At 37.7% G+C, this 13,648-nt stretch overlaps 1 protein-coding gene across 1 annotated transcript in view; it reads right to left on the reverse strand.

Moving 5' to 3' along the window:
• Nucleotides 1–13,648, reverse strand: part of LOC126457597 (cytoplasmic dynein 2 heavy chain 1) — an 808,157-nt gene that overhangs the window by 92,651 nt on the left and 701,858 nt on the right. Inside the window, exon 62 of the mRNA XM_050094037.1 lies at nucleotides 8,192–8,396. Coding sequence (XP_049949994.1) covers nucleotides 8,192–8,396 — 205 coding nt within the window. The remainder of the gene's footprint in view (nucleotides 1–8,191; nucleotides 8,397–13,648) is intronic.

Here is a 13,648-nt window from a genome sequence, read left to right on the forward strand (position 1 = left end):
TTTAGTTGGTGATTTCTGAAAGAATATTTTGTCCTGACTTGCAAAGGTACATACATGTTAAGCTTTTCCAAAATTAATGGTTTACACAGTTAATTTGTGGTATGGTAAACAATGATTTATAGTAATTGAATTATAATACAAAACTGAATGAAAAAGGTTACCAATATTTATACACTATTAACACTGATTCCACAACTTGTTCTTTATCTTAAAAACATCTCGAAATTCATATCAAAGCAATAATGACTTATTTTACCTGTACATTACTCTACCTGATTAAGAACATACATTAATTGGTCTGTGACACAGTTTAATATTTTTGTTACAACTATTTCACACTGTTGCACAAAGTGACCTTATTCACTAAGAGTCCTTATGCACTACCCATATCTGTTTTAGCATATGCATCTGGATACCATTTATATTAACCCAAATCTGAAGTGTTCTCTTCCTTCATTCTGCATGATCCAAAGACTCATATGGTACTGTCAAATCTCAGTACATATTTCAATGTTTCACATACATAAAAGTCTCATTGATGGTGCATTATATGACCAAACGTTACATCTCCTACTGTGCTAAGCACTCAGTTTTCCATACTATCACCTCCATATTTTATATTAAGCTTGGATGTAAGATGCATTCTATGATTTTTACATCAAATATATAGCCATGAAATGACGTTCTGCTCTGAACACCATACAGTATGTTTATTACATATTTTATTTAGATTGTATTGTTTATTGTAATTTTTGTTTCAAGTGTGTCATACCTGTTTTACTTCTATGATAAAATACAGCTAATTGCTTAGCAGATTACACAGGTATCTGTAATCAAACTTCATTTTATGCCTCACAGGGATCCATTTAATGGTAGTATAATGCTTTCAATCTTTATGCTGAAGCACACTTGATGTGTCTCATTTTTACCCATGAGAATTTCAGAATGGGACTGTAACTCCAAAACTAGTAGCAAAGAAAGGAATAAAGTGTACCTGTCAAACTGCTGTTTCCATAAAAATTGACTCACAACACATTTGTTCTCCTGTGAAGTTTGATGCGACAATTCAAATACAGTTCACAAATAATAGTAGCATCCATAAATATAACACCAGGAATGATGATAATATCCAAGATCCATAACTGAACATTACTTTTGCACAAAAAAGGAGCAAAGTATGCAGTTACAAAAAGATTTAACCCCCCCCCCCCCCCCTTGTGAATTATAGGTGCTTGTAAAGAATGAAAGCTTTGGAAATAAACTGAAATCATTTAATCATTTCTACTTGACAACTGCTTCTACTACACCAGTGAATTACTGAGAAGATAGCATGTATGTGGTTCGGTTACACTTAAGATTTTTTTTGCAGAACAATTTTATGTGTTAGCTTCCTGATGTGTTCCACACCATGGCAAGTTGTTGCCACTGTGATCCATGGAAAAGCAAGAAACTAATTTAAACTATGGACAGTTTCTTAAAATGAAAAAGTAAATAAAGCAAAGATCAAATATTAAGTTAGGAACTGGAAATAATTATATGACGGGAAGGAGAATATAAACAAACTTGGGTGAATGTGCAGTGAGATAATCAAACAATGGAAAATCCAGGATTCAATGTAACAATATTATGAAGAGAATACTTGTTACTTACCATGGGAAAGAGATGCTGAGTTTCAGACAGGCACAACAAAAAGACTGTCAGAAAGTGGGCTTTTGGCCAACAAAGCCTTCATCGGAAACAGGTAACTAAAACACACACACACACACACACACACACACACACACACACACACACACACACACACGACCACAGTCTCTGGCCACTGAGGGTAGCCAACCGACTCTCCTACGTAAAAGATACCAACAATTTCCTCCACCGACTCTCCACAGTTCCTGTTCCTTCACCGTTCCTATTCCTTCACCACCTGGTGCCCTGCCCGTTACCACTGATGCCATCTCCCTTTACACTAACATCCCTAATGCCCGTGGCCTTACTGTTACTGACACTACCTTTCCCAATGCCCATTGGATTCCAAACCTAAAACATCCTTCCTAGTCACCATGAACATTTATATCCTCACCCACAATTACTTCTACTTTGAAGGCATTAACTACAAACAAATCTGAGGTATGGCTATAGGCACCCAAATGTCACCATCTTATGCCAACCTATTCATGGGACACCTAGAGGAAGCCTTCCTAAAACTCATAATCTCAAATCCCTTACCTCGTTCACTGATGACATCTTCATAATCTGGATAGAGGGTGAGGACACCTTATCCACATTCCTCCAGAACCTCAACACTTTCTCCCCCATTCACTTCACTCGCTCTTACTCAACCCAACAAGCCACCTTCCTTGATGTTGACCTCCACCTCAGAGAGGGCTACAACAGTACTTCCATTGATATCAAACCTAATAACCACCAGCAATTCTTCTACTTCGACAGCTGTCACCCATTCCACACTAAGAAGGCTCTCAAATCCTGCCTCACCACCCCTGGCTGTTACATCTGTAGTGGCAAGTGGTCCCTCTCAAAATATACCAATGGTCTCACTCACGCCTTCACAGACTGTAATTACCCTCCCAATCTTGTACAAAATCAGATCTCCAGTCACCTGCCACCTCCCAGAGTCACACCATCTGGCCACAGAGGAGCATTCCCCTACACCCTCAAATGAGAAATATCCTATCCACTATCTTCCCAACCCCTCCCACAGTGGTATTCCGCCACACACTGAAACTAAACAATATCCTCATCCATCTCTACACAACCCCTGCTCCCAACGCCTTGCCTCATGGCTCATGTCTCATGTCTCTGTAATAGACCTAGATGCAAGTCCTGTCCCATCAAAGTCAGGGCTACCAGTGATGTGATCTACAAGCTAAGCTGCCACCACTGTGCTGCATTCGACATGGGCATGACAAACAACAAGCTGTCTGTTTGCATGAAAGATCACTAACAAACTGTGGTCAAGAAACAGCTGGGCCATACTATTGCTGAGCATGCTGCCCAACAATACAATCTACATTCCCATAATCTTCCTGTTCTCAACCTTCATTATTCATTGTCCGTACCCATGTAGCCTTTTCCCTGCTCCCTTTCCATCACTGCACAGTCCTCTATTCCACTAATGCACCCACAGTGTTTTTAATTCTCCCCTTTTCTGCTAACCCCTGCCCCCCACTCCGCCCTCTGCCTAACCTCCCAACTGCATCTAACTGCGCTACTGTCTCTCCACCTCATCCCTGTATGCTCCCACAAGCTGTACTTTATCATACCCCACCACTACCCTGGTATCTCTCCCTTTCCCCACTCCAGCCTCCTCCTTTCCTCTGCCATCCAGTTGCTTCTCCGATCATGCGCCACTGCTCGCTGCCTGGCCAGAGACTGTGGTCACATGTGTGTGAGTTGGTTTGCATTGTGTGTGTGTGTGTGTGTGTGTGTGTGTGTGTGTGTGTGTGTGTTTTGTCTATTTCGGACGAAGGCCTTGTCGGTTGAAAGATCACTTTCTGGCAGTCTTTTTGTTGTGCCTATCTGCAACTCAGCATCTCCACTATATGGTGAGTAGCAATGGGATAATCAACAGAGAAAGAACTGAAAATAAAATAGAAAGGTAAATACTGGAGACAAAGATGGGAAACAAACATCTATATGAGATAACTAAAAGCAAGAGTGTGAAAAACTACTTCAGGGACATGGTACTCTGAAGATATTAAAAATGATAATTAATCCCAATGACAGTAATGGGAAAGAAAAGATCACATAGGGTCTATGAGTCAGTCATGTGCAAGAAATATGACATTTGTCGACTGCTTTTGTGCAGGAAAATCAGGCAAAATATTCTAAAATGACATATGGAAGCTGGGTGGAGCAATAGTGTTGTGAAATATTTAAAGGAAATACTAGGAAACTGATGGCTATTAGCTATCTGGAAAGAAAAATATTGGATGAGCAGTTAATGAAGCCAGTACTTAGAGCAGTGTAAAAACTATGTACATGCCCACTAAATTAGTGAGCAAGAGGTGATTCATGTAAGTAAGGAAAGAAACAGCTGAACAGCAATAGATCTGGGAGAGAAACATATGTAACTGTAATAAAGAATAGATTATACTAGCATATTCTGTCTTGTCTACTGTCTCCCTTTTTATTATGAACAACTTATCATTTCTCCTGTCTGTACCAATGTTGTGAATTCATCATATTTCTATTCCTTTCCCCTCCTGTCCTTCCCTCTCCACACCTTTGCCACCCAAACCCCTTTCTCTTCCCTATCCCTTGCCTCTACCTTGTCCTTCTCATTTTCTGTGACTGCAAATATTTGTTTTATTCAATGACCAGTTTTGATCATTACAACTATCATCAGGTTGATTTAAAACAGTGTGCTCATATTTATGAGAAGAGCACTATGATAAATTAACAACTTTAACATTGAAACAGATAAAAATAACTCTATTAACTATTTAGACCTGATGATCATGAAAATAGACATTATGTTCAGCATTTATACAAAACCTACATGTGCCAATAACATTATTCATGCCAAAGTAACTAAATATATCAAAACAAACAGCCATGGGAATGGATACATAGTGAGCTCTGACATGAGACCACATAATAAGATAAAGAAGAACACAAATACACGATCAAACAGAAAGCAATGAAAAGTAACAAAATTTTGTCCATGTGACATATTATGGGCAAGTTTCTCATCAGCTAGTGAAGCAACTGAAGAACACAACCATCATATGCAGCTTTGAAATAAATAATACTCTGACACTGTGGCTTAGACACAAGATAGGTAGCAAACATAATAAATTCCTCAATTTGGGCATCGTCAAACTCATTCTGATGACAGTAAGAAATTTTATATCTAACAGACAGACAGACAGAAAATTTACTATTAGATTTAGGGAACATACATGTCTGGAGAACATAAATGCATTTGAACAACGTACGACTGTACACATGTATACTACAACAAAAAAAAGAACTTGTGCTGAAGGGTCATCTATTGAACCTTTTGGAAGAAATGGAGTTCTACAGGAATAAGAAACATGACCCCACAAAACTGCTGAATGCACAAAAGGAATTTACACTGAATACCTATATTTCTTGTATGACAGGCTGTTGTGGTTCTTGAATGTCCTGATATTCTAACTCCATCCATTTGTTTTTTGGCCCTGGCCCTGTGTCAACCATGCTTTCTTGGCTCTATTTTTGTGAGCCCATTGTGCCTGGGGCTTTTTTGTGTTTGAAGATGCTGCTTTCAATCAACTTCATTATGTCCTACATATCATACATTGCAGAGGTCTATTTGGGAGCAAGCAATTACAATTTATCTAACATTTTACTGTGAGTGGATGTTTAAGCTCTAACTCTTTTTTTAGTTACATTTTTAACTCATCCTATTTTGAGTCTTGTAGAATGTTAAACATTATGACTCTGGCTTTGTAAGAAACCTTTGTAAACAGTGCTAATGGTCAGCATCATCTAGCAGCTGAGGCCGCTCCACACTTTCTATTACTGCTGTAAGCATAGTGTGCTCACGATGGGCCTACACTGTGGGTCATGACTGTTTATTACAATTTTATCACATTTTTATACTACATGCAACTGCCAATCATGGCTATAAATTTTATGTACCTCTTTTATTAACTTCAAGGAGAAAGGTATGTTGTTTATTAGATGCTTCTCAGATATTTGAATCAATGCTACTACTATTAATTTTGTTAACTTATCATAACAGTCTTACTCATAAATAGGCAAATTATTTTTTAGAGCCATAGTGACTGAAACAGGCCATAGAATAAAACAAATATCTGTGATCATGGGGAGTTTTGGTTTCCACATAATTATGTAGGAACAGGACAACACTGTAAATCTAGGTCAAATAGCGTAATACTCTCTACAATTGATCTGGAATAACAAGTAAATGTAGCAGATTATCTTTTCAAGCAATTAACTTTCTCTTTATTAATAAGAAGTATTAAAAAAGATCCTGTTGCTCTACCTCTCTCATTACTGTGCTGTGGAAAGTATACAGAAAGTGGCTACTATCAGGGCATAAAAATTTATTTCAAAATATAAGATTGTTTAAAAATATCAATTTTGTTTCCAGCAAGGAAGAAGCATAAAGCCATGGGTTTAGGACAGTTTTTTACTGTGGCATACATCACAGCTATATACAGAAGACAAAGAGTAATTATATATACAAGTGCAATGAATATAATTGTTCTAAATGGACAACAATAGTGCCAGGTGATTCTCAACATTTCATTTTAGTGTGTATCTGATTTTTGTTCTAAGTAAATATATTTCCCATCTGTCAGTTTTGTTTTCAGGTAATACATCTATATTGATTGAAAATTGTGAAGCAGTTAATAGCACAGAAACATAGATTCCTAGGAAATAGCTTGATCCTGAAATCTTGCAAATCCATATGGTACAGTTCAAGACAAAATAGTCAGAATATCATGAAATTAAAATAGGTCACAAACTGAAGACTCAGCACAAATGGGCTCTATTAAATTCTTGGGGTTATATGTGGCTACAAATACAGACTGATTTAGACAATTTGGGCGACTTTTATCCAGCATTACTGACATGAATACCCAAAAAATAGCATGCATACATACATATTTTGTATAAACAATATAGTTGGGAATTGCTTTTGGGGTAGCTCAAATAGTATGTCTTGTACACTGGTCCAACACACAAATCCAAGGGAATCATTTAGTCCATTATATAAAAGTTTGTAACTCTGATCATAAGCTTTTCTCAGAAAGCATAGCTGCTCATTCACAGTAAAAATCATTTCATTATAAGGAATCAACTGTGTCTCATTAGCTAATGTTACTAACAATTAAATTACATAATAAAATCATAACGGTTAGTAAATACACATCATGAGATGAACAAATGACTGTTCACAATTCTTCTTTTGAGCTAAAGAGAAAAATATTTAGCAATACATGTAATGCAACAACGTAATAGCCTTACGGGCAGGAAAATTTCACAGAGTAGATTACACAAAAAATGATGCAAAATTAGCAGTTTTTGGCAAAATAACAGGAATTTGGCAATTTTGTTGAGATATCGTGAAATTTTTAATTTTGTCATATAAAAATGTTATAAATTTGGGGACAGAAAATTTCTCATATTTGTAACCAACAGTAACTGAAAAGTAAAACTGTACATTCACTTCTGATCTCCTCAAGGCTGACATTTGTGTATAATCTTATACTGGCTGCTGATTTCCCACATAACAGATTTTGATGTGATAATGAAAATAAAATAGCACCACAACAAGCAAAAATAACATGGTATTATGCAAAACAAACCACTGAATTTGGCACAAACAACATCAAACTTGACAAAAAAACTGTGTTTGGCAAAATTGACAACACTGAATTTGCAAAACTAAACAACACTGAATTTGGTAGATAATAATGTTGAATTGGACAAAAAATACCAGTAAATTTAGAAAAAAGCACCAAGTTGGCAAAAAAGTAAGAGAGAAATTAACCAAAAGAGTAACACTGAGTTAGCCAAAAAAATTACACCAAACTTGGCAAAAAGTAGCACTGAATTTCACAAAAAATAACACAGAATATTTTAAGAAAAACATGGAAATTGGCAAATAAAAGTCACCGAGTTTGGCAAAAAAAATATTATCCTGTATTTAGTAAATAGAACACCAACTTTGGCAGAAAACTAACAACTTATGTGGCAAAATGACATCAAATTTGACAAAAAATACATCAAATTTGGTAAAAAAACACACAATTTGACAGAAATAAACACAATATTTGGTAAAAAATAATGCCAAATTTGGCAAAAAATAATACCAGATATTGAGAAATTCAAATTTGGCAATTTAATCACTGAATTTGGCAAAAAATTACACTATATTTGGCAAAAACAGTACCAAATTTGGCAGAAAATGATAGGAACTGTGGCAAAAAAGGCCTCAAACTTGGTAAAAATACACCAAATTTGGAAAAAAAGCACACAGAATTTGGCAAATAAATAACAACAAATTGGGCAAAGGTATTAACTAATTTGCAAAAATAGCAACAAATCTGGCAAAAAAATAAAACTGAGTGTGGCAAAAAATAATGACAAATTTGGACACAAAATAAAACAGCATTTTTCCTGCTCCTAAATATTCTTGATACGTAGTACTCACCTAAGACTTGTAATGTAAATAGAGACATTGCTGAAAGTAATCTGTCTGGGCGCAGAGCTTGCATAACAAGGACTCGCTGGAAAGGTGAAATTTTCTTCACTACTTTAGAAGGTAAGTTTGTTTCACACTCGATACTGTGGTAATATGCAGACCACAAAGCATGATCCTCCAAATGCAATTCTTCCCAAAACTTTGGTAGTACAGTCTAAAGAATAAAGATGTATTACAATTATATGCAAATGTTCTTTACAAATGTGTTCATATAGCACAAGAGTAAATGCAGCAAAAGTATTACATTAGGAGCTGATCAAAGGCATCACATGGAAATTATGTACACAAATGGAAAAAAGTTACCAGCATTTAGCCCCCATCAAGTAAAAATAATCTCTGTAATTTACAATAACAAACCAACATATGTGCTGAATGGATCTTTTTCCTCATTGATCACCACATATTTTCCTTCAATATGTCTCTTTCATTGCACTGAATACCTAATGGTACTAACTTTCATAAATAAAAGGTAAGGTTACCATTTTTCTGCTGCAGCAGATGTGACAGCTACTGTGTTGAAGCCCAGCTACCGTGACAGTTACTTACTTTTAACCGAATGATAAAAGAGATAGCATTATTTTGTAACAGACTTGTGCCCTGAACTGGTGCATGTCAGTCATATCAGTGGTGGAAAAGGAGGTGGGTGTCACAGAGATAGACAGACAAACAGACAGACAGATAGATAGATAGATAGAGATAGAGATAGAGAGAGAGAGAGAGAGAGAGAGAGAGAGAGAGAGAGAGAGAGAGAGAGAAGGGTTACCTGAAATTTATCACACTAGATAGTGGTTGTCGACACATTTTAAAATTTTTTTTAACCAACATTCACCTTCAAGCCATTATCAAAAAGCAAGCAGGCTATAACCCATAACACTTGAATCTGAGCCTCTAGGCTTAGAAATACATTATTAATAACGATTATTCATGAGAAACACAATTCAAAAGCTCACTGAGATATATTCACAGAAATAATTTTACACTGAGATGAAATACTGGATCCAATGTTAGCAAAGTACTCAACAATATGCACTATTAAGACTGAAGGAACTGTTGTCTGTATCCAGCGATACAGTAAACCAGAGGCTTTGTACACGCCAGTGTTCATTATTCTCAGCCTGGAAGTGTCAACTATGATAGGACGCAAAATGGAGACTTTCCAGCAATGTGTGTAATTGATGACAGAAAATTATTGTTAGCAATAACATGGCAGTTGATATACTGAAGTTATTCCTGAAATCCTGCACAGAATAATCTTCAACCTCCTTGGGATACCTCTCGTTTTCAGTTACAACACTAGACACTCACTTGTCTGAAATCTGGATACTGAACAGTTTGGGAACTTTTTAGCTAAATCTGTGGTCTACAACAGATGGCAATTACAAATTAAGAGAATCAATATGAGGTGTGTGTGTTACACCATATGTGAAACATTATGAATAAAATGCTAAGGAATAGGAGACAGGCTTAACCATGCTCAATACTGTTGCAGACACGATACAATTGCATGTGCCACTCCTATAACAAGTTTAGAACAATTGTGTGTATTCTGCCCACATTTTTTTTCATGTTATTGACATACTCATTACTGTGACATATTAAACTGGGGATGCAAGGGACAAATAGAGAGTATTTAATGAACAGTTACAGTCAGTACTCAATTTGTTGGTTGCATAATTTGAAAACCACTGGAATAAATGTGCCACCAAAATCTTTGATCACTTACCCAATGTATAAAAAGTCTGACAAATACAGAAGTTAAATCTGAAAACAAACTGAAAACGTTTCTCCTTGACAAATCCTTCTTTTTGGTAGAAGACTTAATAATTTTGTAATGTGTGAAAGGTGATGGATATGCATTATGAACTCACAAAAGCAGACATACAGGGGAAGAAGAGAGAGAGAGAAAGAGAGAGAGAGAGAGAGAGAGAGAGAGAGAGAATTTGCAGATGATCAACATATAGCCACATTTAAGTATGAATGGGTCCTGTGAAATTAAAATGATTTGTTCCACATCATTATGATTAATTGCAGAAATGACTTACAGTAGACAGAACTAACAAACTGACATAAGAATGAAAGTGTGGCAGTAACACCTGTACTGTTAGAATTGTATTGGCACAACTGTTCTGCTTTGTTTTGTGTATGGCATATTACATATACTGAGTAGTTCAGACCAATAATAGATATGTAATAATGTCAACATTGTACATTGCACACTTTTACTTGGCCCCTCTGTGATCGTTGGAAGTCAGCTGACTTCAAGCTGTTCTGGAGTTTTTGCTTGTTGCCAACCTTAGCTATGTAACAGAACTGTGCATTATAATAGTAAGTAACCATTGTGAATATAGCATCGATTCACGTACGGCACTGTGAGTAGTGATTGTAAATATTATTTACAGAAATGAGCAAAGAGGATGTACCTGGTCCTTCTAGCGACTCATTGTCAACTTTTGTGTCACATCTGCAATGCAATAATCCATTACATGTTTCTTTCTTTTATAAACTATAAGCTGGGTGTTCTGAGAGAAGGAGACAGGGCATGTCTCAGCAGGCAATATGCTACAATCTGATAACAATATTCTGCTTCCTCCGCTCAAGGGCCAAGTAAGACTGCACGATCAGTAAGTGCTCAGTGCCTCCAATGCAGTGTATGGATTCAGTTGGTAGCAGTATGGGACTGAAAGAGTCTATACTTACTTCAGTGTAACTAAGTTACAAAAAATCATACACCTCAAGATTTGCATCTGAAGGCAGTAGAGTGAAAAGTTCACCAACAATACATGATGTGTAAACATGATGGCATTCTTGTCGTCACTTACAACTATACTAATTTCTTTTTCACATTTACTGAGTAGCAGCGTGCCTAATATAAACATTAAGAGTTTTGCGGAATTTACATCCCTGAGTCAAAGTATCCTGATAACTTGTACAGGGAGTGGTCTATGAGGTATTATTTTACTTTCATGTTGCAGCAGAACAGAAAACATCATTCTCATGGCTTGATAGGCAGCAAAATTATTTATACTTCTTCTATTGTGGTTGTGAACTGCATAGTTCACCATAAATTCACTATTGTCATCATCTGCTACTACCAGAATCACTAGATCACTGATGAAGTTTCTACAAGATGTTCCGTTAACAACTTTATACAATATTCTAACCACATATTTCTGTACACTAAATACTTTTTTAACCATAGCTCCATTGCCCCAGAAGTTTATCCTATGTGAAGATTTCTCAGTACAAATCAAGCAGAACTGATCTTCTAAGGTAACTTATCCATGTGCTGCTGCCACTTTAATTTGTTATTTACATGGACAATCAAGAACTTTGCACATGGAGTCTCATCCAATGTGTGCACATTGATCTGGGAGTATGCATGCGGAACGATTTGAAGTGGAATGATCATATAAAATTAATTGTTGGTAAGGCGGGTACCAGGTTGAGATTCATTGGGAGAGTGCTTAGAAAATGTAGTCCATCAACAAAGGAGGTGGCTTACAAAACACTCGTTCGACCTATACTTGAGTATTGCTCATCAGTGTGGGATCCGTACCAGGTCGGGTTGACGGAAGAGATTGAGAAGATCCAAAGAAGAGCGGCGCGTTTCGTTACCGGGTTATTTGGTAACCGTGATAGCGTTACGGAGATGTTTAATAAACTCAAGTGGCAGACTCTGCAAGAGAGGCGCTCTGCATCGCGGTGTAACTTGCTCGCCAGGTTTCGAGAGGGTGCGTTTCTGGATGAGGTATCGAATATATTGCTTCCCCCTACTTATACCTCCCGAGGAGGTCACGAATGTAAAATTAGAGAGATTAGAGCGCGCACGGAGGCTTTCAGACAGTCGTTCTTCCCGCGAACCATACGCGACTGGAACAGGAAAGGGAGGTAATGACAGTGGCACGTAAAGTGCCCTCCGCCACACACCGTTGGGTGGCTTGCGGAGTATCAATGTAGATGTAGATGTAGATCTCTGTTTCTGGTAGCTATAAGCCATTTTTATTTCCCCTTCCAAATTTGGTCTGAATCTTCTCACATAATTTTTTGTAACAAAACTGAATCCAGGAGATCATATATCACATTATCAGTAGAGAAGCCTTTAAGGAAATCAAACTGAGTAGATGTTAGTAGGTTATTCTTAGGAAGTTCAATATTATGTTGTTCACTGTCTTCTCAAACATTTTTGATAACATGGAAAGGAAGGTGATGGGTCTATGACTTAAGGCCATTTTCTAATATCCATTTTTGTAAATAGGTGTTACTTTACTTCAGCCACTATGAAAAAGATAGACTGCTACTCACCATACACATCACATAGTGAGCTGCAGGGAGATTATTACACACTAACTTATTGGTCAAAGCCTCTTCATAAAAGAAAGGAAAACACACACACACAAACACACACACACACACACACACACACACACATATGCACACTCAAACAAGCAGGCACACCTCACACACACATGACCGCTATCTTCAGTCGCTTTTGCTGGACTGCAACTGTTGCATTGAACTGAAGCAGCAATCTGTAGTGGGGCAGGGAAGGGGGATGGATAGTAGAGTATGGGTGGGGAAGTAGAAGAGTGCTCTCTGGTGGAGCGTGCAGGGACTACTATAGACGGTGGCACAACAATGTTTTCACAGCACTGGAAGGTTGTTGGGACAGGTGGAGGGTAGCGGAATGTGAGAGAAGCAGACAGGGGAAAAGACTGGTGAGTGCATTGGGAGAGAGCAAGCACAATGAGGATGAGGAAACATCAACTGGCAGGAGGTTATAGGACAGGGGGCAAAAACTGTTTGGTGGAGGGTGTGGGGACAGTAGTTTATTGTAGGATGAGGCAAAGGTAATTTCAGTAACAGAGAATGTGTTGTAAAGATAGCTCCCATCTGTGCAGTTCACAAAAATTGGTGGTGGAGGGAAAGATCCAGAGTGAAGAAGTCATTGAAATCAAGTGTGTTATGTTCAGCTGCATGTTTCACCACAGAATGGTCTACTTTAATCTTGGCCGCAGTTCGGCAGTGGCTGGTTGATAGTCACACCAATATAAAAAGCTGTGCAATGATTGCAGCAGAGCCGGTAAATGACATGACTGATTTCACAAATGGCCTGGCCCCTAATGGGTAGGATAAACCTGCGACAGGACCGGAATAGGAAGTACTGGGTGGGTGGATTTGGCAGGTCTTGTACCTGGGCCTTCCGCATCAATATGATCTCTGTGGCAAGGGGCTGGAACTGGGAGTGGCAGAGGGATGGACTAGGATGTTGCGGAGGCTGGTTGGGTGGTGGAACACCACTTCATGAGGTTTGGGAAGGATCTAGGGCAGGGTCTCCCTCATTTCAGGGTCTGATTGATAGGTAATCATTGCCCTAGTGAAGAATGTGGTTGAGTTGTTCCAGTCCGA

This window comes from Schistocerca serialis, chromosome 2 (genome assembly GCF_023864345.2).
Source record: "Schistocerca serialis cubense isolate TAMUIC-IGC-003099 chromosome 2, iqSchSeri2.2, whole genome shotgun sequence".
Classification (NCBI taxonomy): Eukaryota; Metazoa; Arthropoda; class Insecta; order Orthoptera; family Acrididae; genus Schistocerca; species Schistocerca serialis.